The sequence below is a fragment of the Amblyomma maculatum genome, chromosome 4, assembly GCF_055883805.1.
Source record: "Amblyomma maculatum isolate TAMU_Amacu chromosome 4, ASM5588380v1, whole genome shotgun sequence".
Taxonomy (NCBI): domain Eukaryota; kingdom Metazoa; phylum Arthropoda; class Arachnida; order Ixodida; family Ixodidae; genus Amblyomma; species Amblyomma maculatum.
The window spans coordinates 57,878,088-57,901,113 of record NC_139347.1 but is presented as its reverse complement, the minus strand read 5'-3'; the positions used below and the strand labels follow the sequence as shown (position 1 = coordinate 57,901,113).

At 44.6% G+C, this 23,026-nt stretch overlaps 1 protein-coding gene across 1 annotated transcript in view; it reads left to right on the top strand.

Moving 5' to 3' along the window:
• The first annotated feature begins 6,226 nt into the window (after positions 1-6,226).
• Positions 6,227-23,026, top strand: part of LOC146191138 (fatty acid synthase-like) — a 56,046-nt gene continuing 39,246 nt past the window's right edge. Inside the window, exons 1-8 of the mRNA XM_084600278.1 lie at positions 6,227-6,365; positions 9,678-10,004; positions 12,529-12,729; positions 14,225-14,347; positions 17,926-18,159; positions 18,411-18,712; positions 19,711-20,097; positions 21,764-21,953. Of these exons, the coding sequence (XP_084456404.1) occupies positions 6,227-6,365; positions 9,678-10,004; positions 12,529-12,729; positions 14,225-14,347; positions 17,926-18,159; positions 18,411-18,712; positions 19,711-20,097; positions 21,764-21,953 (1,903 nt within the window). The remainder of the gene's footprint in view (positions 6,366-9,677; positions 10,005-12,528; positions 12,730-14,224; positions 14,348-17,925; positions 18,160-18,410; positions 18,713-19,710; positions 20,098-21,763; positions 21,954-23,026) is intronic.

The window sequence follows — 23,026 nt, the reverse complement described above, 5'->3', positions numbered from 1 at the left end:
ATGCAGCTTTTATTATAGCACATCAAATGCTGCAGATACATTTTGAAGGCGCATAGAGACGCACGCGCTGCTTGTTGGCGCTATACTCTTAGGCAGCGCCAACAAGACTCTTCCGATTCCGGTATCTCAGAGCGTTCAGTGTGTTGCAACCGCTCACCGCTTAGCCACGAAGCAACATTTAAATGTCAATCAGTTCTGCACTCAGCCGTCACTTGACGTTGTATATGGGTTTTCACGCGTGTTTTTCTTTTTTCATTTTATTTGAAGCAAAACCTTCAGTTGGTAGTGCTCACTTCACCATGCTGGCTTTTTTTTTTTTATGCCTCTGAATGCTCACCAACCAACTCGAACATAAGCTTTACTCGACAATACCTTTGTCAGAATAAAATGCATTTAGTCGATAATTTCATCGTGAATCTCGAACGAATAGCTTCGTACGAGTTGTGCCATCGTAATAATAAAGCTTTTAAAGGGTTCAGTGGAGGTCAGTTTGGCGTACCTTTAGTACACATCGTTAAAATGAAACTTCAGCTGTTGTTATGGAAGAGCACAAGAATCAGAGATTGGAAATATATATTAGGAAATAAAACAATATGTTTGTTTTTGGGCCTAAAAATAACTTGAAAGGTCTTGCTTATATATCAGAAGGCTGCTCGTGTAATAAAACTGTGACGATGGGTTGCTGGCCCCGTATAGGTGACGCGCAAAGCGACGATCGCTGAATGGGTGGCTGGTTCGCTAACTGCACTTATAGGGAGCCGGCCGTACTGTCCGCGCTGCTGGTGAGCTTCGGCGCTGTTTTCGTATCTCATTCGCCTTTTCTTTTTCCTCTTGCTAATCACTATTTCGCCTCGAAGGTCTGTCATTCACCAATGTGCCGTGTGCGTTCGATGCTACTCCGTTCGAGCTGCTAAAATAATAAGTACGTTTCTACGTATCACAGTTTAGGAGTTCGCCCTTTCAGTTTAGTAGCGCAAAACCTTTGCAGCGCTTTCAAGTCCCTGTTTATAAGTAGCGTGCAAAGTGAAGGCTGGACTGACTGATGCAAGGCACAGAGATCAGTGAATGAAAAACAGGTACAAGTGCACGGAACAATTATTTAACGGTTAGTCATTGTTAGTAAACTGGCCGGTTTCACACGATGGCAGGCTATTGCTTTAGCAAGCGTACAATTTAACAAAACCCAAGCGACCGCTTCATCGCGCTTCATCCTTTTATGACTGTAAAGCGCACTATTTTTAAGGCGAAAACTTAGCTAACTCCATCAGACCAAACCCCTTTCGCGGTCGACAGCGTTGTGGCCTAGCGATAGTCTCATAAAGATGCTGCCGTCGAGCACGATGTAGAGGTAGGGCAGCAAGGTAACGTAAAGGGCATGTGGCCGAAGGAGGTGCAAGCGTTGTCACAAGGACAAGCGTGCTACAGGAGGATCAGATGGCGTTAAGCTTGAGGGAAACGACCCTTGCAGACCAAGTGCGCTGCATAGATGAGAGTCCGCTGCTAGAGTGCACGCAAACGCGGTCGATATCAATCAATCGATCGATCGATCGTTCGATTTATCAATCAATCAATCAATCAATCAATCAATCAATCAATCAATCAATCAATCAATCAATCAATCAATCAGCCTTTTATTTTCTCTATATTAGAGAAGGAGACAAGACTAAAAGCTCGGAAGCTTGACAGAGGCCCTGCCCCCCTTTTTTCACATTGGCATTGCATCAGACAAGCGGCAATAAATTCTGCTCTATACATTATAGCACAAAAGAAGATAACACACCGTGGAAAGAGAAGCAAAAAGTACCAACACAAAAACACATGCAGCGTCATCGCACAAACTTGTTCAGAAAAACATTTCTTAATAACAGTGTTTGAATGCTGGAAAGGGTCAACCATTTCTTTGTTTAATTTATTTAATAACACTGGCAGCGTATAAGAGATAGGTTTTTCTGAGTAATATGCTCTAGGTGTAGGAACTAACCACATTTATTTATTTCTGGTTTGTGGAATACAGGTGTTTCTTGCAAGTTTTTTTGCGAGTTTGATATAAGCTTATATCAGCTCGGTGCGCGGTGAGCGCTGCACGTGGTGCTGCCAAGAATTCTACGTTTGATCATCTTGGTGCAGCTCAATGTTCCGAACGCCTGCCGCGGCCTTAGTGCACAGCGAACAATGTAGACGAACCACCTCACACAAGGAACTTTAAGCAAGAAACACGGCTTCTCAAGAGGTAATGCTTTGGCATTCCCATATGGGGGGTATGCAATCCTAAGTGTCTCTACCGAACTTTATTTTTGTTTTGGAGCTTATCCTGTTGCATGCGAAGCTTTGAGCACAGTATGGGAGACTAACCAAAAAGGCAGAATGTTTTTTCCCCCAACGATACTTCTATAGTGACTCAACTAGCGTTATTAATATTAATAGCTATACATCACTGCTGTATGCGTTACATGTCGTCAACGTGACTGCGTGTTGTAAATCGAGACGACTACAGTCGGTGACGATTTTCCGGAAATGCTACGCATTCCATAAAATTTTATTTGAAATTTATGGATGAAACAATGAAACAACACCTGGTGAGACATCGATCGTTCGTGATGGTGAGGCAGACGACAGTGTTGTTTGCGTTGGGTCGATGAGGAACTTCACAGCATACACAGATGAAGGGCACTGGTGACGCAGAGGCAAGAGTGTATACAAAACAGGGAAAGGATAGCGAGTTCGACTCTAGAAAGGATTAACCAGTGAACAAGTTCATCGGAGCCACACTGGTGCACTGCATAGTTTAGCACTCTTCTGCTCCACGGCTGACGTCCGGTGCGTAAGCACATGCGGTTATCTGAAATTACTTCTACGCAATGAAATGCCCCTTTTAGTGCATGTCATAAAGGGAGCCATCGTCTGAAACCGGAAAACACATAAATCGCAGCAGCGGATGTTGAATACAGTGAAGTAGAGCAGTGATCCTCGTTTGTTCGTCTAGTGGCCAATAAAAGGCAGTGAGTGACCTTCGGAGGTACTTTTCAAAACCGACATATAGGCGAATCAAGTAGTGGCCCGCCCACGTGCTGTGACACTGCGATACTGCGAAGTTCTGACAACTTTCGGAGAAACCGCGTCTTGTGTGCGTGCGTGTGTGTGTGTGTGTGTGTGTGTGTGTGTGTGTGTGTGTGTGTGTGTGTGTGTGTGTGTGTGTGTGTGTGTGTGTGTGTGTGTGTGTGTGTGTGTGTGTGTGTGTGTGTGTGTGTGTGTGTGTGTGTGTGTGTGTGTGTGTGTGTGTGTGTGTGTGTGTGTGTGTGTGTGTGTGTGTTGCAGTGAAAAGAGCGCAGGTGCGCATTATACGTCAACCTTTTTTGCAATCTATGAGCAGGTGTTCATTGTTGCCTCGTAGAGCCCGGTGTTCAGTATTGCGCTGCCCTTCTACCTCGTTTGGAAATGTCTATAGTTGGAGATTGAATGTTTGAAATGATTAGCTTTTAATTGACCCAACCATAAGTTAATAACTTAGGTCATGCGCAAATGAACGAATTACCATTCGTCTGGAAGCTCAAAAATTAATTGCTGCTATATGCAGGGTGTTCCACAAAGTTATACCAGGAATTTTTAGAAACAGGTGTTTTATGTTAGAAGATCGCTGTTTCGGCGTATTGCAGCATACTGAGCTGTGCGTCAGGAAGCTTACAAGACGTGGTAACAAACCGGGTGGTTTACAAATATTGAATACTATTTCTTTAAATGCTATATGAACCGGTCCACAGCAGGTACACAAGCGATCAGGCGTTATTCGCGGCCGGTGCACACAGCACAGCAGTCACAAGTCGCAAGATGAACGTCACTCAGCAGCTTGTATTCAGTGACATCAAACACTATATAACAGCGGCTGCCTTGCCTGCGCTGAGTTGCTATTATTTTAAAATGCTAGAAGACGACGAGCGTTAATGAAAAAGATGCACAAATGCGCTAAATTTGCCTTTAAGATATAGTTTAGAGTTAAGCAAAGTTATGTGTCGAGTTCTCCATTCCCTTGATATGTTAGAGCTGTAGTATCCACCAGTGACCGAACTATAGCTAGCAACTGGAGGGCCACCCATGCAACGTTTAAAATGAAAGCACTTGCTGACGTTGCAGTACCGGCAACGCAGTGGTGCTTTGTCAGCGGGGGCAGTGACCTTCCTTCACCAAGCGCGGTATAATTATGCGAACTTTGAATTGTCCGAACGGAAGGAAGTCGACCCGTGTCTTTTTCAACGACTAGTAAAATGTTGGATAGCGTTAGTGTACGCCAATGTGAAAAAAAAAAAAAATAAAAATAGAAGAGTTCAACGCTGCTGAACCGAATATTGGGCGAAAGCAATAGCTGCGGGTGACCTGGCATTCTTCTAATTCTTCTTCTTCTTCTTCCCCAGCCCACACATGAAGCCCCGCTTTAACCAAGCCGTATGAATGTGCCTTAGTGGCCAAGAGGGGTAACGAAATGCCAAGGTCCTGGCAGGCTGATTCTAACATAAGCGTCCCATGTGAAGCGAGAGACCCAAGTTGGCAGCTCCTGCCAGTCCACATATAACCGAGGCGTATATGAACGTGCCTTATTGGGGCTCTAGGAGTAACGTGAATGCCAGGGTCCTTGGCAGGCTGATCTGACATAGCCGTCCCATGTGAAACGAGAGACCAAAGTTGGCAGCTCCTGCCAGCTTGGGGTCGTCTACGGGGGCCCTCTAAAGGTCAAAGGTCAATGGTGGTCACCGCCGGGCCACACTGACGGCTCAAACTGCGAGCAGTATTGCTTTCGCAATGAAAAATATTCACCCTCGGCGTTGGCGGCGTCTATTGTATGGAGCCTCAAAGCATTGAAAAATAACAGCATACTTCTAGCAGGTTTTCAGCGAGTGATGGTTAGTGACCCCATGCACGTGGGCAAAGATTGTCAAGCTTCATCGGCGGCGAGCCGGTTGGAAAAATTACGAGCTTACCTTTGTCAGGGGTAATTGGCTGGCGACAACAGAGAGTCCTTTGCACCTTCGTTTTAATCGTGGCAGCCTCGAAAAAACACGAGATTGCCTGTGGCAGGTGACAGTTGGTAAGTGAAGTCACCGAGCACTAGCAGGTCGGATCCGCATCAGTGCACCTACACTCATTTCCGTTTCCTTCATGAAAATCGCCAGACGTGTTATTGGTCGGTGGGTTATCTGATTTCACGAAACCAGGTACACGGTAAAGTTGAAAGGAGCGGTCAACTCGGGCATCTGCTTTCTTATGAGAGGGTGGGGTGGAAATCGAACACACGGGATACCTCCAGAAGAACCGAGAACTGAGCGAGTTGGTGCATCATTAAATAACTGAAAAACAGTGTCGCGACGACGGACGCGAGAGAAGAAGACAACCAAAGAACAGCGCCGCGAAGACGGACACGAGTATGAAGCGAACAAAGTTTCTCTCCGATGACTAGTTATTTCGCTTCACACAAGTTATTTAATTGCATATTTCATTACACAGATGATGATTTAGTTTATAGGGTTCAACGTCAGAAATGAGAGACGCCGTAGTGGAGGGCGCCGGAAATTATTGTGGCAGAGAAGTGAGAAACGAACTGATGCTCATAAAAATCAGGAGTCAAATGTTCGTGTCATTTACGCACGGTTAGGTGACCTAGTGCTGTTTACAAACAAAGCGTTAGAAAGGCTACACAAAACCTTGATACCAAATTAAAAAAAAATATACAGAAATAAGAAAGTTCATTTGGCGGAATCAATAAGACATATCTATAGTCGTACGTACAAAAATAACTGATTCGTGATAGGTAATAATTAAAAAAGCTGCCAGTGGAAAGTGAGGAACGCAACAGTGGAACTGAGGAAGGTCAAGCGGCTTTGATGTAGACAAACGTGTCATCGTTACAATCATGACAGCGCAGCTGTGCCTTCCGGACGTTTCGCTCTTTACGAGCACCCACGTGATGCAAAAGGGACATTGACACAATAAAACTACACCTCGGCTTGTATTTAAAGCAGAGAGGAATGAGAAGAGCACTGTGCACGCCTAAATAGCGCATTTGCGGAGAGGGTGAGTACAGTGTAAGAGTGTTGAGCGTGGGCTGTTTTAGAGAATTGCAGTCCGAAACTTGAGCGCGAGCAGTCCAGGTTGGTGACCACAGACTGCGAAAGAAAAAAGAAAAAAAAAAAAAAGCGCCGTTAAAAATGCCCACTGTTCTCGAACTTTCCAGTTGCTGATGGCTGCAGCACAAGAGGACATAGTGATCAGCGGCTTCTCGGCCCGATTCCCACAAGCCGACAGCTTGGTAGAGTTCAAGGAAAAGCTGTACGCAGGTGATGATTTTGTCACGGACGATGAGACCCGATGGCCTCGAGGTATGTGTGCCCCCCCCCCCCCCCACTCCCCCCCCCCCCCCCCAAGAAAAAAAACTAAACTCTACAGTTTATTCTCAATTAGAAGAACGCACACACACAAAAAAAGACACGTTTTTTTTTTTCGTTTTTTTTTTTTGCTCTTGTGCAACCAAGTCAAATATTTGAGGTTTTCTAGGCGAACTTACCTGTTATTTCCAGAAATTGTGTCCGGTTCCAACCTACACAATTACGAAGTGGTCTTGCTGTGTGTTCTATTGCCTCTCATTTTGTTTGTGTGCGTTCGTTTTTTGATCTACGCACTATGCCTGGATCCAGTAACCAATAAGCCCAATTAAGAGCCTTGACACATATCTGTTGTTTTTCTGCAGCCATTAACTTACTTTGGAGAAACTAAAGTGTTGAGCCGAATTCTCATGGCGTCAGTCAATACTCAAGTCAGAAAAGAGATATCTACGATGGGAGCTGGAATCCACGTTATCTACGTTACCTCTACTTACAAGTTAACCGCGATTGGTGTTGTTGATATTGACATTGATACTTATATCGCAAGAGTGACAAGCGGCCCCTCAAGGGAGAGACTGCTTGGAAAACTGCTAAATTTGGCAAAATAGTGTAAATTTTTTTGCTTGAGTATAAACCGTCGCTATAGAGAAAATTTAGCCTAGGCTTCCAACACGAATCCCAAATGAGAATCTCATGCGTGTGAGTCCTTATTCGATCGTGTACTTGAAGATTTTAAAATGTTTCAGCGAATAATTGCTCGAGTCGCCTTTAATAAACGTCGTTCAAATTAATATCCAACGGTTTTTATGACAGAACACAGCGCCCCATGCAGTGCAAATACAAACAAAATAAAGCACTCAGCTTCTTTTTCAGGCTCGTAAACAACCCTTTTGGGTGAGTGATTTATTTGTTGACCATTTACGTCGGGATTGAACAGCCGTTGCGCCTCTGGGTCAATAACGCTTCGCAGCGCTCCAAGTGCACTCCGGAAGGCAGCTGAGTGTACCGCTCGGTCCCTTGAATTTCAGCGCTCTCGGCCCATTGTGCATTCAGTTTTCCTTTGAAATTTCTTTCAGATACAAAACAGTCACTGCCGGTCCATTGTGAGAAACTTTAGTGCATGTCCTGAAACAATTTATTGTGTTCGAAGAGCAGTAAATCGCCCTGGAGGAGTCGTTTTGCTCGTTCCATTCTTTTGGCCACACGAATGACAGCTCTCAGTTTGATAACGTTTTGTAATTATCGCGTTTTATGTTTGTATGCTTGTACCACTTATTGTATTGGCATTTAATCACTGAAGATGTCTGCGGCGTATCGTACAGAGATGTCGCAGATAGTTGAGCAACTTTTCTTCCGTTTGTAACCGCTACGTCCTAAAACCTTGAAAATAAAATTTGGGATTGAGGAAATTTCCACACTCCTCATCCCCTCTCCAATAAAACGAAATCACGTGTTTTAAAATTACTTTCTTTTCGTTAGCACAGCTAATTTACTTATCGAATTCCTGACCCCACTGTCATCCTTTTTGTGTGTGTGCTTTATTAGAGATGTTTATCTCTAGGCATAGCCTATGAGGAGGGAGGAATTGTGTTTGCAAGTCAGAAGAAGGTGTGAAGACTGGTTTTGCTCAGGAAGTCGCGAAGGTATGGCAAATAACTGTTGAAGAACCCTATTGAAAAAATTGTATGAGGCAATAACCTCCCATTTCCTCACACAATCTCACGGAATTCACATAAGAAATTACATACAAGTCACATATAATTGCATAAGGTCTCGAAATTTCTCGTACATTTTCATAACTTATGTAACATTTTTATGATAATTATGCGCACCGTAGGACAGTCTATGCGATTACATGGGTTTTTATGAGGTTATTGCCCCGTAGAACTTTTGGTTTTTCTGTAAGGAAGTGTCCTGCTTTTTTTAAACCGCGGATAAAACTATTGTCTAACCTAGGGTGAGAAAAGGGCTCCTGGCAGCAGAAACATCTCACAGAAAGGAGTAGATGAGAAAGCGAGTTGCGCGGATTTATAAATGGCAAGACGCGCGAAAGCTGAGCGCCGGCGCTAGAATTGATAGCGGAACATTTGAGCGTAAAAGATAGACTCAGGCGTAATGTCACAGAGTAACGAACCACGTGCAAGAACGTTGGAGTGCGCTAACAACAAAATTATTTGGGGCAGGAAGCGCATACTCGGTGCGGCCGGGACATCACCATCTTCGTTGTGGTCGGGCACAACTGGAGTAATATCTTCGCAACCTGGATAGAAGAGATGGTCAGCGGTTATAACCAAGCGATATGCCCATTCAGAAAGGTTACCGATGTTGGCGCAGTATATTTGAGCGTTCTAATACGTAATAACCAATCACTTAACTTCATGCACTGTGGATATTTATCCTCGATAACAATAATTGCTGACGACTTTAACTATCCAGGTATAAATTCGCGGAAGTGGGCAGCAGAAGGCTATGCGGGGGGAAGTAAATATAATGACTTTATTTCGTTTCTCAGTTTGGTTTGTGAGAAAGTGCCTCTGCTACAAAGCTTGACAAGTGTGTTCTCACTCTGCACCTCACCTTTAGAGCGCACCCTGAAAATATATGACGGTGCACGACCTCGTATAGCAATTACCTGCTTGAAATCAGAAAAAAAAAAAAACCGAAGTTTTTAATAAGACTATTAGTAGTTACCAACGAACAAACACTGATAAGGGTTAGTCTTGTGCTATTGCGTGAAGCATTGCAGTGACAATGTTTTTTGTTAATAGAACTGTGCAATGCACTATAGATCGAGTATGTAAGAAGCGTAATCACTGTAAAGCCCCATATTTGTGCTTGTCTGTCCAATGTCGTGGCGATGTATACCATAAGGACAAATTAATCTTTCTGTATTTGTTTTGACATCATATTCTTCGCTTCAAATAGGTATTCAATTTCTAACCGGACGTACAGCATTTGTTGACAGGCAGGCTGGAAGGTGCAGGGTAGGGAAGGTGCAGGGTATACACGTGTTCTCTTTCTGCCTTGGCTGAAGAGGACCGTGACTTTTTGGCGGAATTCGTTTGCAAGTGCCGCCTTATACCATATGGTTTGCAATAAATCTAAACATTCCTTTTCTTGGTTCTCGGTAGTTACGGGATTAAACCCAGTGGAATATAGGTCACTGACTCCACCTTGTTTTTGTAGGAAGGACAGCTGTTTAGTTTGAGTGCCCTTGTGTCCTTAAAATCATAGCTTCATCATTACATTTAGGGGACAGCGCGTGAATATCAGTGGCCACAACTTTACGAGAACCCATGCAAATTTCAGGTCACCTGGGTTTGCCGGAGCGCATGGGCAAGATCCGGGACTTGTCGCTTTTCGACGCAGAGTTCTTCGGTGTACATCCCAAGCTGGCGCGAAAGATGGACCCGCAGATGCGCCTTTTGCTAGAGACATCTTACGAGGCCGTAGTGGACGCCGGCTATGACCCACAGACGTTACGGGGGCGTAGTGTGGGCGTCTTCGTCGGCTCTTACAACCCTGAATCGAACGAGGTGTTCAGCGCCGACGCGGACAAGATTGACGGTTACAACGAGCTCGGCAGCTCGCAACCCATGTTCGCCAATCGAATCTCTTACGCATTCGACTTACACGGTGTGTACCTTTTGAGTTCTACGTTTTGCTCCCGTGTACCCCAAACCATGAATACTTTGGGCCGTTCTCTAAGGACATGAGAGTGAATTCGAGAGCTTTACCTACTAATCGAGTGGTGTCACAACTGGTATTATGTGCACAGTTCTATACCTCGACCCGAAATAAAATTACAAGGTAAGTCTCCTTACGCGCGAAAAGGGAAAATCATTGCGAGTTCCGGGCCTTGTTTCGTTATGCGGTAATTCTGCGTTTCACTGCTGTTGCGACTAGTACAACCTTACTTTTACTTTCCGTACTTGGCTTTCGTTATCAGAGTTTTTATTTTTCTTGTTTTGTTTGGTGTTTATGTTGTTTCTTTAAATTTGCGTTTATTTTTATTTTTTATATTGGCTTTTATTTATTTTATTTCTTACGTACTTCCTTTACTTTTATTATCAGTTTTATTTTTTCTTCTTTTTCCTCGATGCCCTCCGGCGTCATTACGCTTTACAAGAGGAATTGTGGATGCTTTCACAAAACGCGGCGCGGAGTCGTATAATAAAGAAAAGAAAAAAAGCGGAGTGGAGTATTGGTTATAGCGTGTTCGGTTGTGACACGGAATGTGGTTATTCGAGTCCTGGTTTGAATACAATTTTTTTTTCTAATGGCTGACGAATGACTGCTCATGCGGACACATTCTATCCACAGCTCGTGGCCACACCACTCATGAGGCAAGAAGTTATTTCCGATTAAAATGTAGAGACATGTAGAGACAAAAACATGGACACGATCGCAAAGGCCACAGGAGCCGCTTCACATTGAATCCTACAAGGCCGGTCCTACATCCGCGAGGTATATATTCTGCCCAGGCAACGCGTACCATCGGTCCAGTATTGAAGTGTGTTGGGAATGTGCTATATATATTACCAATAATGTGCCAATATTTGGCTCATCGTTTGTGCTGCCTCAATAGTGCACTATCGAAACACTCAGTATGAGGGACGCAGAATGATTAGTAGAGCTGTAATATAGATTTCAAAATACGCAAACTTCTGTATTATTCCACATGTGTTTCAGTGCAGTTTTAAATTATTTTCGGGTGATTTTCGAACTGCGTCCCCATGATGTGCTTGACGCCATACGGAGTTCTTTTGTGAACCACCCATTTCCCTTGTACTGTACGTTTAGTTCGTGGAAGTTCCCTACGTGTTATTTTCGCTATATGGAGTACATATGGGACGCAGCTGCGTTTGTCCCAGTCAAACAGAACGCAATTGGATTGGGGAAATTATTATACGAATTGATTTACAAGGGAGGTTGACTGAGTAAGTGGTCTCTGCACACGACCCCACTTACAAAAATATAGGTCAGAAAAAATACATCGATATAACAATGAACTACCGCGGCACCGTCGGTGCCATTATGTTGCTTAATGTAAAAAAAAAAAGAAAGAAAAGAAACATCTTGTAACAATGCTTCCATAGCGTATTATCTGTTAGAACAATTAGACCAGATCTCTGAGAGCCAACCTTAGAAACGAAAAAACAGGGAATCGCTACAACCACAAGATCCGAACCATGCTCACAATGCGAACGCGTGCGTTTGAGAAGCTGGCAGAGCCGACTGACGGATCGACCCGGCGCAGTGTAAGGAAAACCCCACGTGGCCACAGACGTAAACGCTGTGCACGCCGGAGACGTTTACATGCCACAGTCGCGCAGGGGAAAGGAAACGACTGGGACCTTCCGAAATCTCCCAGGGTGGAGCTATCTATCGCTTCGGAGAGTGCACGTTTCGTCGAAAACACGCTGGGGCGCAGGCACCGATGCATACCTTCTTAGGTCCCGTGCCCCGTGCCTAACAGTTTCTGAGGTGCTCACGCATTGCTAGCACAGCTTTCTTTTTCTTTTTCACCATTACTCTTCCCTCATTCCAGCAAGCTCATCGGATTTCCCGTAAAACAATGGCTTCTGGAAAGCGGGATTTATTAAGAATTCCAGTGACGGGAAGCTTCGCGAAGCTCCTACCGATGTAATAATGAAGGCGGCGTGTCGAGACTTGAAAAATTATGAAATCGCAGTCATAATTCTGGTTGACAATGCAGTCGCGGAAAATGAATATCTCATCGATGAGGCAATCATCCCAGCTGTCACCTCTGCTGACAGCAGTCACGAACAGAAACTTTTGCAAACGTCGCCTTGCAAACGGAGAGCCCCATCGGGGATTCATTGTTGCTAAATATCCTCGTCTTGGAGATGTGCAGTAGTTAGGCATTCCTGCAGAGCGATGTGAACAAAATGTGTCATGAACCAGTCAAAACTAACTGGCGCAGAGTTTCTCCTGCAAAGAAATCAACAGTGTAAGCTATTTTCTTCCCATTAAGTGCTCTGAGATTTGTCATTACTTTATTTTTTGTATGACCTTCTTATAACAATGATGCTTCCTTGGCCTTTAAATATTGCTATAAGTGGGTTTGACTGTACTACTAACTAATTGGGTATTCAGTTGCCTGTGCGTGATTTTGAGTCTTCTATTGCATGCGCAGGACCAAGCATGGTAATAAACACGGCGTGCTCGTCCACGATGGCGGCTCTAAACAATGCCGTCGTGACCATTCGCTCCGGACAGTGCGAGGCGGCTATCGTCGGGGGAGCGTCAATCTGCTTGAAACCGACTACAAACTTAAGTCTTCAGCGCCTGGGAATGTTATCCCCGGATGGAAAGTGTATGTCCTTCGATTCCCGTGGTGAGTTGACTGTCTATTTTCTTTATCCGTCGTTCTCATCTTTGTGCCCAAAAACGTTCTGCTTTCATCAAGGTTGTGTCTTAATGTCGACAGGCAGGCTACACGCTGTAACGTTGCTATCGACGCCGTTATTTAAAATGACAGCAGATTAGTACATTCTCCTTGTAACAGGGAATGGAAATATTTCTAAACTTTGTATTTGTTTAAGAATTAGGGTATTCAAAAATTTCAGGGGTGCATTTAAGTCTGCTTAGGTGAAATAATGCTGGTGATTATAAATGAAGTCTATTTCGAAGCTCGTTTGCTGCTCCTTGGCCAGGGTCACACGAGACTGCTGTGCTGGGATGCTTTGTGTCAACTTCGATAGATGGCGCCACGCCTCTTTGTAATGGGAGATTCATGGTCTGATTTGTCCTGAATTTTGAAGGCGCGGATTTAGAAGCGCATCCATTGCAATTCAAGACCTATATTCGGGAACATCTTGTTTGGGCATTTGGTTCATTTTAATCTTTTTTCTTACTTACTGGCCCTCATGTACTCGCCATCTGCGGGATCGAATGCCGGCCGCTGCTGCCGCTTTTCGATAGAAGCGGAAAACAAGGAGCCCGTGTGCCGCGCGATGTTAGTGGATCCTAGGGGATCGAAATTTCCAGAGCCCTCCACTACGGTGGCTCTGAAGCTAGCAGGGAACGTTGGTCTACAGGCCCGGCCTAAAACGTCAAAAAATGCCCCGAGACTGGTGAAAAAATTATAACCAGTGTGTTAGACCTTTTCAGTAACTATGAATTAGCTGGGCTATCGAAATTGAAGGTGATAAAGCCGGTACTGCTGAAGTATAGGACTAGTTTTGATGGCAGTTATATGCGTGAATAAGGCTGCACTTCATGCCAGCACATATTACGGCGGAACACAGGCCTACTTACAAGTGTCACGACTGAGCGCCGAGTTACTGAGCGCAGAAGCGCAATTGAGAGGACTCCAAACATAGTGGCGTGCAGCAACGGCGTCGCAGTCAGAGAGGTGGTGGTGAGAAGTTTTAACGAAGAGAAAAATAACAGTGCAGGCCCGAAAGGGCCATTTACATGACCCTAGTCCAGGGTCCCCGCTGGACAAAGCCGCCATCCTTACCCGATTGGCGAGAGCCTGTTGGGACTCTAGCGATGAGCAATGAGGCAGACCTCTGGATCTGCGCATTTAGATCAACTTTTCTTGACTAAGCTTTCAGCCTAAAGTAAGGGAAAGATCTCGGTGATATTGTTGTACAAACACAACAGTGTACAGATTTTTCTCATATAGGCTCTCAAATAGCGAAGGTGGCCAATGTCGTACATTTCAGCAGTGGAAAGATCTAAGTAGGCGTCGTTCGATTTTGGGACAAGTCGGGACAAGAATGTATTGTGTTCATAATTTGATAATTTAAATTAACGATGTATCTATACTCTGGAGCTGAGGCTGGAAATGCAACAGAGTTTGACAGCATTTCAACCTGTTGCAGGCAATGGCTACGTGCGAAGCGAAACTGTGGGTGTATTGTTTCTTCAAAGAGTGTCGGAGGCTCGTCGAATATATGCCAAGGTTACCCACGTCAAGGCTTACAGCGACGGTTACAAGAGCCAAGGTGGGTATACAGACAGGAGCAGTCTGGCGAGGGATGTGAAACCTAGTGATAAGCTTGAAAAATAGTTAAAAAAATGGTAGAGCAAATCTTAGCCGCTTAGTGCATCAATCAGCGTATAGTTGAATGACACTTGCAGCTGAAATGTGTGGAACTTTATCAGGAAGCTGCTTTGCTGTGTTTGTTCCACCCTATTTCCGCTACAGTGGCGCAGCGCACTCCGTAAAGCCATCAGCGCCTGATGGCATGGCACGGCTATGGTCCCTGGAAAGACTTTCCAGGACTGTGGTTCCTGCTTTACAGTCATATTACAGAGAACTCATTGCGTGATTGCATTAAACAGCCTGACCAGTGTGGAAGATTATCAACATATCAATAACCTTTTAGGCAGGTGAATTAACAATTTTATATTATCACCCGATGCTGGCGTTTTCTAACAATTTTAAAATGAGAGGCTATGTTTAGGGGCAACTTAAAAATGGGGCAGCAGTTACTTTCGACCGTCCTGTATGGTGAATTCTTTTAAGAGATCTTCTGCATCCTGAACTCTGATCTTGTACAAAAAGAGCAGCGTTGCTCAGCGTTATCTTCCTGAGCTTTTCTTAGGGACTTGTTTGTTTAAAAGCGCGCTTACGCGAAAATGTGCACGATCAATTACATTTGCAAACAGCGCGCCTGCGTGCATTTTGCGAACTATAAACGAGGCGACCATACGTGAAAACGAACACTGGATGCAGAGAATAACAAAACCGGATGAAATAAAATAAAGGCTCCACAGTTACAACTGAACGCGATGCGAATTTTGTTTTTATTTTACTCGTTGGCCTACGACTATTTTTCCCTTTGGCTGTTCATGGGTGAATGAGTGAGGAGATAGCAGGAGTGCATTCTTGGGGAGCTGTAATAGTTTTTGAGCCGCCAGCTAGAAGGCCTATGTGCAAGTAAATTTTACGACTCACCGATATCCCAACCAACGTAAAGTTATCAAAACAGGCGTATTTCCAAAGCGCCCAGGAACCGGCGAAGAGACACGGCAGACGCGGCCTGCTACGCTTTGTGGGCTTACACTGACCGGCAGCGCATTCGTCGGCAATCACCGGGAGTATCGATTCTTTAAAATGTGCTGAACTAATCTCCTAGCATTCCGAAGGCTTCGAGAACAGTCGCGAAAGTCCACAGATTTTGTGCGAAAGAAGAGTGCTTGAAATCGCGCATTTAGATTTCCATACCCATATATTCGTGACGTAAAATGCGGTGTTGAACATTCTACACATAAGTAAATTGTGTTTGACAGGTACTAATTAGAAACGATAAATGATCGAATAATTTACCTTCTCGGCCCACATTGCCAAGTCGAATTTTACGCTATAACGTATACAGCTCGCTTGGTCGATAAGATGTCGCTGCTGCCTAATCTAGAATGGAGAAAAAACGCTTCGGAAAGAACAGGCAAAGAAAAAACCGATGTAACCAAAGCGAAAGAGGGGGCACGTTTCGCTCAGCCAGCTTCTCTTCGTCTCTGTGCGGCAGCCTCTCGGTGAGCTACGTGGACTTCATGATTGGATTCGGCCTGTCGTCTTCGCAACCTCTGAGACGCAGACAGTTTACGAGGCGTCTGGCCTGGACAATCCATGACGAATGCTGCCGTTAAATAGCCGATACCTTATGCGATCCTTTGGCGTCGGCTAAGAGGCAGATGAGACTACCTAGAAGGATCGAGCGCCACGGCTCCTGCGTAGCATTATTCCTTTCTCTCAACGGTACGATCTAAAATCCTTAGTTTAGTTTACAGAGATATTGTTAAAACGAAGAAGAGCGTAATTAAATATTGAATTTCCCGTAGCTTCAGTATGATTTGATCATGCTGTCCTGTATGCACTGTGTATGGAAGACCAGGATGGCAATTCGTAATGAAGATGTGAATGTCAGGCCTGCTATGGGTAGTATTTGATTGAACATATTGTGTACATTCGTGATGCGTTGAAATTACTAAGTGTGTCCCGGAATGGTCACCAACGTTTGACCGCAGCTGGCTTCCCTCAAAACCTTTTCAATCATGATGCATGAGTTTTCGTGCAGCATTATTTTTATGTTTTATTAAAATGTGTCTTGTTTTCTAGTTCTGTAGTCTGATGTGAGAAGGAACAAACAAACAAACAAACAAACAAACAAACAAACAAACAAACAAACAAACAAACAAACAAACAAACAAACAAACAAACAAACAAACAAACAAACAAACAAACAAACAAACAAACAAACAAAAAAGCTCCTGTGGCGCAATGGACTAATGCTGCGTTTTCGAAAGCCGAAAAAAGCGGTTTAAATCTACTTCGAGCGATATTTTTTCTGCTCTTCTTTTTTTTTTTGTACAATTGACAAATTACTAACATATTTCATGGGGAATGTGTTCCCTTTTATGTTGCATTATATGATGTTTCTGATTATAAGTAGCCGTAAAACCAGCCGCGCACGAGCCGGGAGGCAATATCAAATGTTGTGGTATGACATCGCTTAAGCTGTTTATTTCCATAATTATTTCGGTAATTATTTCCCGCCTTCACTGAGTGTGTGTTACCTTTAGGTTGCATTCAGATACACTTCTGCGCCAAATAGGCGTTTAATTTGCTGACATACAACCACTGAGGAGGAAGAAGTTCCGGGAAATATCGGAATTACACTCCACCGTAGCTGCGGTTGAGTGACGTCATGGTAGTCACGTGGTTTCTCCTCGGTTCAAGGACAAACACGCGCACACGCCTAAGCTACGGAGGGGAGTAGTAAAATCTTTTGCTTTTAAAATATATACGCCCGTGATTTTGTACCAAAATTATGACGCAACCGTATTTAAGTTAGATTTTGGAGACAAAAAGCCACAGTACACATTTGGGTGAACACCACGAAATCGTGGACACTCACATTTTATTAGGTCAATGTCACTTGAAGGATTTAGCCTGCATCTGCTTGTTAAGTTGGACACTAGCTTGCAACAGCTAGGGATTCGAATCGGCATCATATTTACCTCTAATTGCATGTCGTTAATTGTAAGTCTAGGTGTACACCGAGAAGACAATGCGCTTTCCTTTCCCCAAAAATAAAATCAACAAAAGTCGTTGTTTAACAATTTTGCAATTTCTGTGCTAGCCTCTCATGCCAAAAAATCGCGGAAGAAAAAGTAGGTGTTAAAGGTGCTGTCACGTCTACTTTTGTAAGGCGGATCTTAGGCATCCCTCTATTTTTTTTTTTGCCATTTTTGTGGATGATTAACATCAGAAACGTGGTTTGCTTAAAATGAAGTCCAGAAAACGCTATAAGAAAACGGTCTGGAGAGGCTGAAATAACTTTGGTGCGCCAAGCTCATTAATGTGCAATAGTCCAAAACACCTAAACACACCTACTTCTGAAGCTGATGGTTCCCTTTTGTCTACACAATACTAATATTCTTCCTAGCTTTGTAAGCTTCAAAATTTCTAAACTTTCGTATATCGCCCGCACCTAAAGGATGGCGATGTGGTAGTCAGCCGCCATATCTGGGCCGTGGGGTTGCAAGTAAAAGAGACCGCTCTTGCGGGATTTTACAGGACTGATTTACCCGTCGAGCGAGGCGCAAGAAAAGCTTCTCAGGGCTACCTACTCTGAGGCGGAGATGGACCCACGCAGTGTGGGCTACGTCGAGGCTCACGGTTCAGGAACCCAGTCCGGAGACAGCCACGAAATGCGTGCCATCAGTAACGTCTTCTGTCAATCAGGCCGTGACAAGCCACTCAAGGTTGGAGCCGTGAAGAGCAACGTAGGACACGGCGAAGCTGCCTCCGGTAAAGGCATCATATTTTGTATTCTTTCTTCACAAGGTTCAGATATGTACTGGCAATGACTGTATTGCACATTAGAGCTTTTATCTGAATCATTAAATGCCCGGTAACTTCATTCTTTGATGGGATGGCGAGTACAAGCTTCCAGTTTTCTACAGGGGGGGGGGGGGGGGGGGGGGGGGGGGGGGGGGGGGGGGAGGGTAGCCGTGTTTTAGCTTCGACAAATTTCAGCACAACCCGTTCTGTCCTCGCAGGCCTCAGCTCTATAGCCAAGGTGATCCTGGCCATGGAGACGGGCACCATTGCTGGGAATCTGCACTTCGAAGCACCCAACCCCAACATTCCATCTTTGCACGATGGGAGCATTGAAGTCGTCGAGAGAGAAACTCTTTTTCCTGGAGGTCCGGTCGGCATAAATTCGTTCGGCATGGGTGGTTGCAATGTTCACGTCATCCTTGAGTCCAGTAAAGGACCGCACGTGAACAGTGTTTCACGTGAGAGATGCAACGTTCCGAGACTGATTTTTGCGGCTGGACGAAGTAAGGAGTCCCTACAGGTGAGGTTTCTTGTTCTGAACGAGCAGTACAACATTCGCTGTGCATCAGAAGTCATGCAGCCGGGGCTCGTGACAAGAAGTTTGTTTTCTAATTAGACACGAAAATTGGCTTCCAGTAAACATTCTTGTCTAAATAAAGTCCATGATCACGTTCATATATTAGGCTTAATATAAAGAGGGCAAGGTCACAAATGTTGATGGTAGTACGAAAAATAAAAGCAAAAGGTCAGAGTTGACAGATATACTTTCACGGTACAAAACAATGTAAACCAAGCGCTTAGGAAATATTCAAAGAAGAAAAAATTCCCAACGAAGAAAGCAAGTACCAAACAATGTAAACCGAGCGCTTTGGAAATATTCAAAAAAGAAAAAAAAAATTGCAATGAAGAAAGCAAGTACATTTTGTATTTTCTGGCATGAGAATGTAAATATTTGCACTAGGTAAATAAGTCCCACTTTCCTGAACAAAGTTCAGATAGAAAAAAAAAAAAAAAACATACAATAAATAAAATTAATAAGGTTTAACTTCCAAATGTAAATATACAGAGTGAAACGCTTTACTGGATGAATGCACGCGGTCTTGACATTGGAAAACATGGCGTAGTAGAGGCTTTCGCTTTAGTACGGACTTAATTCCAATGTTAAAGGTAAAAGACATTCTGTGGTGGTCGCTATTCACTAAATAATGCTGTCTAAATATGTGCACTGATCCTGTGAATAAAACTGAGGCTCATGGTGCTACCTAAGGGTGTGATAGTGGAAAAAGACCACTCCTCAGTAGGTTAACTCAGTCACTTTGGTATTTCCGGTTTGATGTGCAGTGTCATTGGCGAGATGCATCTCTGCAGCTGTTTATGTAGGGGCTTGTCATAAGTTTAATCTGCTTGAGATGCTACGGGTTGCATTATTGAAAGTCATGGAATAAACAAGCTGACATTATGTTTAGAAGTAGCATCATTGAGTTTGTGGTGAAAATCAGATGTACACATTGCTTGTAGCGTATGCTGGACCGGCTGGAAGATCAAGGACCTTACCCGGACTCGGCGTTCGCGCTCCTCAACCAGGTCGGTCAGCCGAGCGTGAAACAGTTTCCCTACAGGGGCTTCGCTCTGATCCCCGTGGACGGCTCGGGCAAGGAAATCGTCAAGGTGGTCGAGCGGGTGCGATGTGAGAAGCGCCCTCTGTGGTTCGTCTTCACCGGCATGGGTTGCCAATGGAAAGGCATGGCGCTGCAGATGATGCAGGTGGAGGTGTTCCTTCGCTCCATCCGCAAGTCTCACAAGTTTCTTTCGCAGTTCGGTGTCAATCTGATCGACGCTGTCACCAATAACAAGGCTGAAACAAGCAGTATGGCGTTGGTGCAGGCCTCCATCGCAGCAGTTCAGGTACCTCCTCTCGTCGCTTCCAATTACTGCAGTTCTGAAACGGGCGCTGTTGTGGATAATAAATAGGCATTCCAAAAATGAACTGTGCAGGAATTTTCTAGAGGCAAAATAATCGCCGCAGTATAGGCGAGAGTTTTAAAGAGCGCTTCACCCAGCATGATGGCAGCGCAAATGACAGTTATTGTATGGCGTTTCGAGCCGAAAATGCACATTTCGCCGCAGATTTATGCCGCAACGCGAGTGAGGCGACTAAATATTGTAAAGTTCTGGCACATGCTGCCAAATTTCACAAAACTAGAAAGATGGGCTCAGATTTGTTTTGATTTAGTTTAGTTACTGTTATTTCGCATTAACATATGTGGTGTTAGGAGTGCTTTGAAATAAAACAAAAAGGACCATAGTGGAGCTTTTGCGGAAAACATTATCTCCGTAGCAACGCTCCTCTTTCTTTCTAAGGTTTCCTGATGGCTTCTACCTTGTTTTAAGATTGTTGGATTACTTGAAACCCATATTATGTTAACTACTGATCTGGTTAAGTTTCTAGCTTTTCTAGTGGAGCTCGATGGAATCAGAAATCTGCAGCCGGCGGTTAGTAGTATATAGTCGCATCACAGATTCAAATAAGCTCGCTTGCATGTGAGAAACATTTTTGCCTTCGTATGCTCTAGGCTACGGTTGGGCTCGAGCAGGTTTAATGTACCAAGCTTAGTTTGTAGCGGCTGGCTGCGGCAAGCAGCGCCCGAGAAATTAAAGACTCAGTGGCAACGGACAAGCGAGGACTATTCGATCAGCAGACCTCAAATATTAAAGCGAAAACGTTTCTTGGCTCATGAGTGGCGTCGACAGGAATTATGGCAATCAATTGCCACAAACGGGCTTCGAACCCGTGCCAGAACAAACACAGCAGCTTCCCTGGCTACGGCTCATTACTGTACTATCGCCGCAGCCGATCACACCTCGTGTAAAACTGCAACACACTCTCCCGATGTAGAGGGAAAATCGGCGTTTTTGTGAAGTTCCTTAAGAGATGCGGCTTGATGCTGTAAAAGGCGGTTTGCTATCCTGAACTTAAGTAAAAAGGTGAAGGGATATACAAGTGAAGGAGAAATATGAGTGAATGGGCAAAAAAGTCAGTAGACGAAGTGCGCACTGAAAAGTCACAGCCGGTCGTGCCGGCCCGACATTCTGAGGAATGGAAAAGTGCATGGCAGGCCTTCACTGCATATGATAAGCGAGCCCACTATCTAAGAATCTGTCTCTGTCCGTGGGCGTGACTCAATATCCTTCGGTGCATGACTCAGAGAAAACCTTTCAGCAGTGTATTTAGGAAACTCGCAACTTTTTGATTTTCCTAAATGCATTACCGCATACATAGTGTAAATACCGTATCGCATAGTCTAAAGTCTATGTGATACCGTTTCTTCACTGCCACAGGTGTTGCATGCAGGAGGATACCAGCCATGCTGATAAAAACTTCGTGCGATTTCGGCAATTATAAGGCGGAATCGTTCAATAGGTGTTACAATAGGATTGTGCCCACTAGCGTACGATAATTATTGGCAAAGATTGACTGCAAACCAGGACAAGAAATAACTGCCATTTCTTCGGGGAAGTGTCGTCGAATGATGCTATAAACTCACAATATCATCTTTTCTTCCGGTAACAGGTGGCGCTAGTAGATACTCTTGGTGCTGTCGGCGTTGAGCCCGATGGCATAGTGGGCCACTCTGTTGGGGAAATCGGCTGTGCCTACGCTGATGGCTGCTTGACCGCTGAGCAGGCTGTGCTCTGCGCATACTGGAGAGGGCGCTGCATTGACGTAGGAAACTTGTCAGACGGAGCCATGGCCGCTGTCGGTGAGTGCCGCGAAATCTGCTGAGGTTTATCCAAGCGTGAAAGAAATGTTGGCTTTGTTAAAAATTTTCTCTGTCTGTTGGGGTGTACTGCTAAATATAATATAGGGGATAGTGAAGCGTACTAAGCAGAATCGTGCCAGTGCGTATACTAAATTGAGCAAAACAACCTATAGAACTCACGGGCGCCATGATATTTCAAGAATATAGCTGTACTCTGTACAGTGATCCTTTGGGCATCCACTGCACTCAAACAATCTATAAAAAAAGGAACTGCAAGGAGCATGTAGCACTATTAGACACACGTTGGGTTACGTTGGATGACGACATCAGCGAAGCAACGTGCATGCGTTTTTAAAACGGCCGAACAGGCCGGATAATGCTGGCTAACACCAGAGGGTGACATCAGCACTATCTGCAGTGGCAACCAACCACGGAACGCAACGTGGCGACTGCGGCTATATCTACTACAAGCAGGTCCCCCAGAGACATGGTATACGCACTTATAACAGCTGTCGATGCTTTATCGGCGCTCACAGAGACGGCTTCAAACACAGGAAAATACACCTGCCACACTGACGAACAAGTGAAAAGCATAAATCCTTATTTTCTTTGCTCATCTTTATGCCTTTCCTGCGATCGCCCCACACGCAGACGTCGTCTTGTTGGCTAAATGGTTAGGACATTCAGATGTTAAACAAAAGGACAAGGGCTCTACCCTGGAGTGGGAGCTGCTCGCGCTCGTTCCAATGTAGACGAACTGCAAAAATATTAGCTTTGGTTTAGCTTGTGGTTAAACTTTGAGTTAGGCGAGAGCTATCGGCATGGCTATGTTTAGGTTCGGCTTGAGAGTAAAGGGACGGCTTATGCACATAGTAGTTTACCCTATGGTTTTAGCTTTATTTATGCCATAGGGGGCACATTTGAACACTAAAGCGTGATGTGGCGAAGGCCTCTATCGCGCGGTAGTCTGAATCCCTCCAGTACGGCACATCTTTCTCTCTGTTTTCACTCCCACCTTCGTGATGACGCGATAGCGTATAGCTACCAGCCAAAGCCCCGCTTAACCGAGCCGT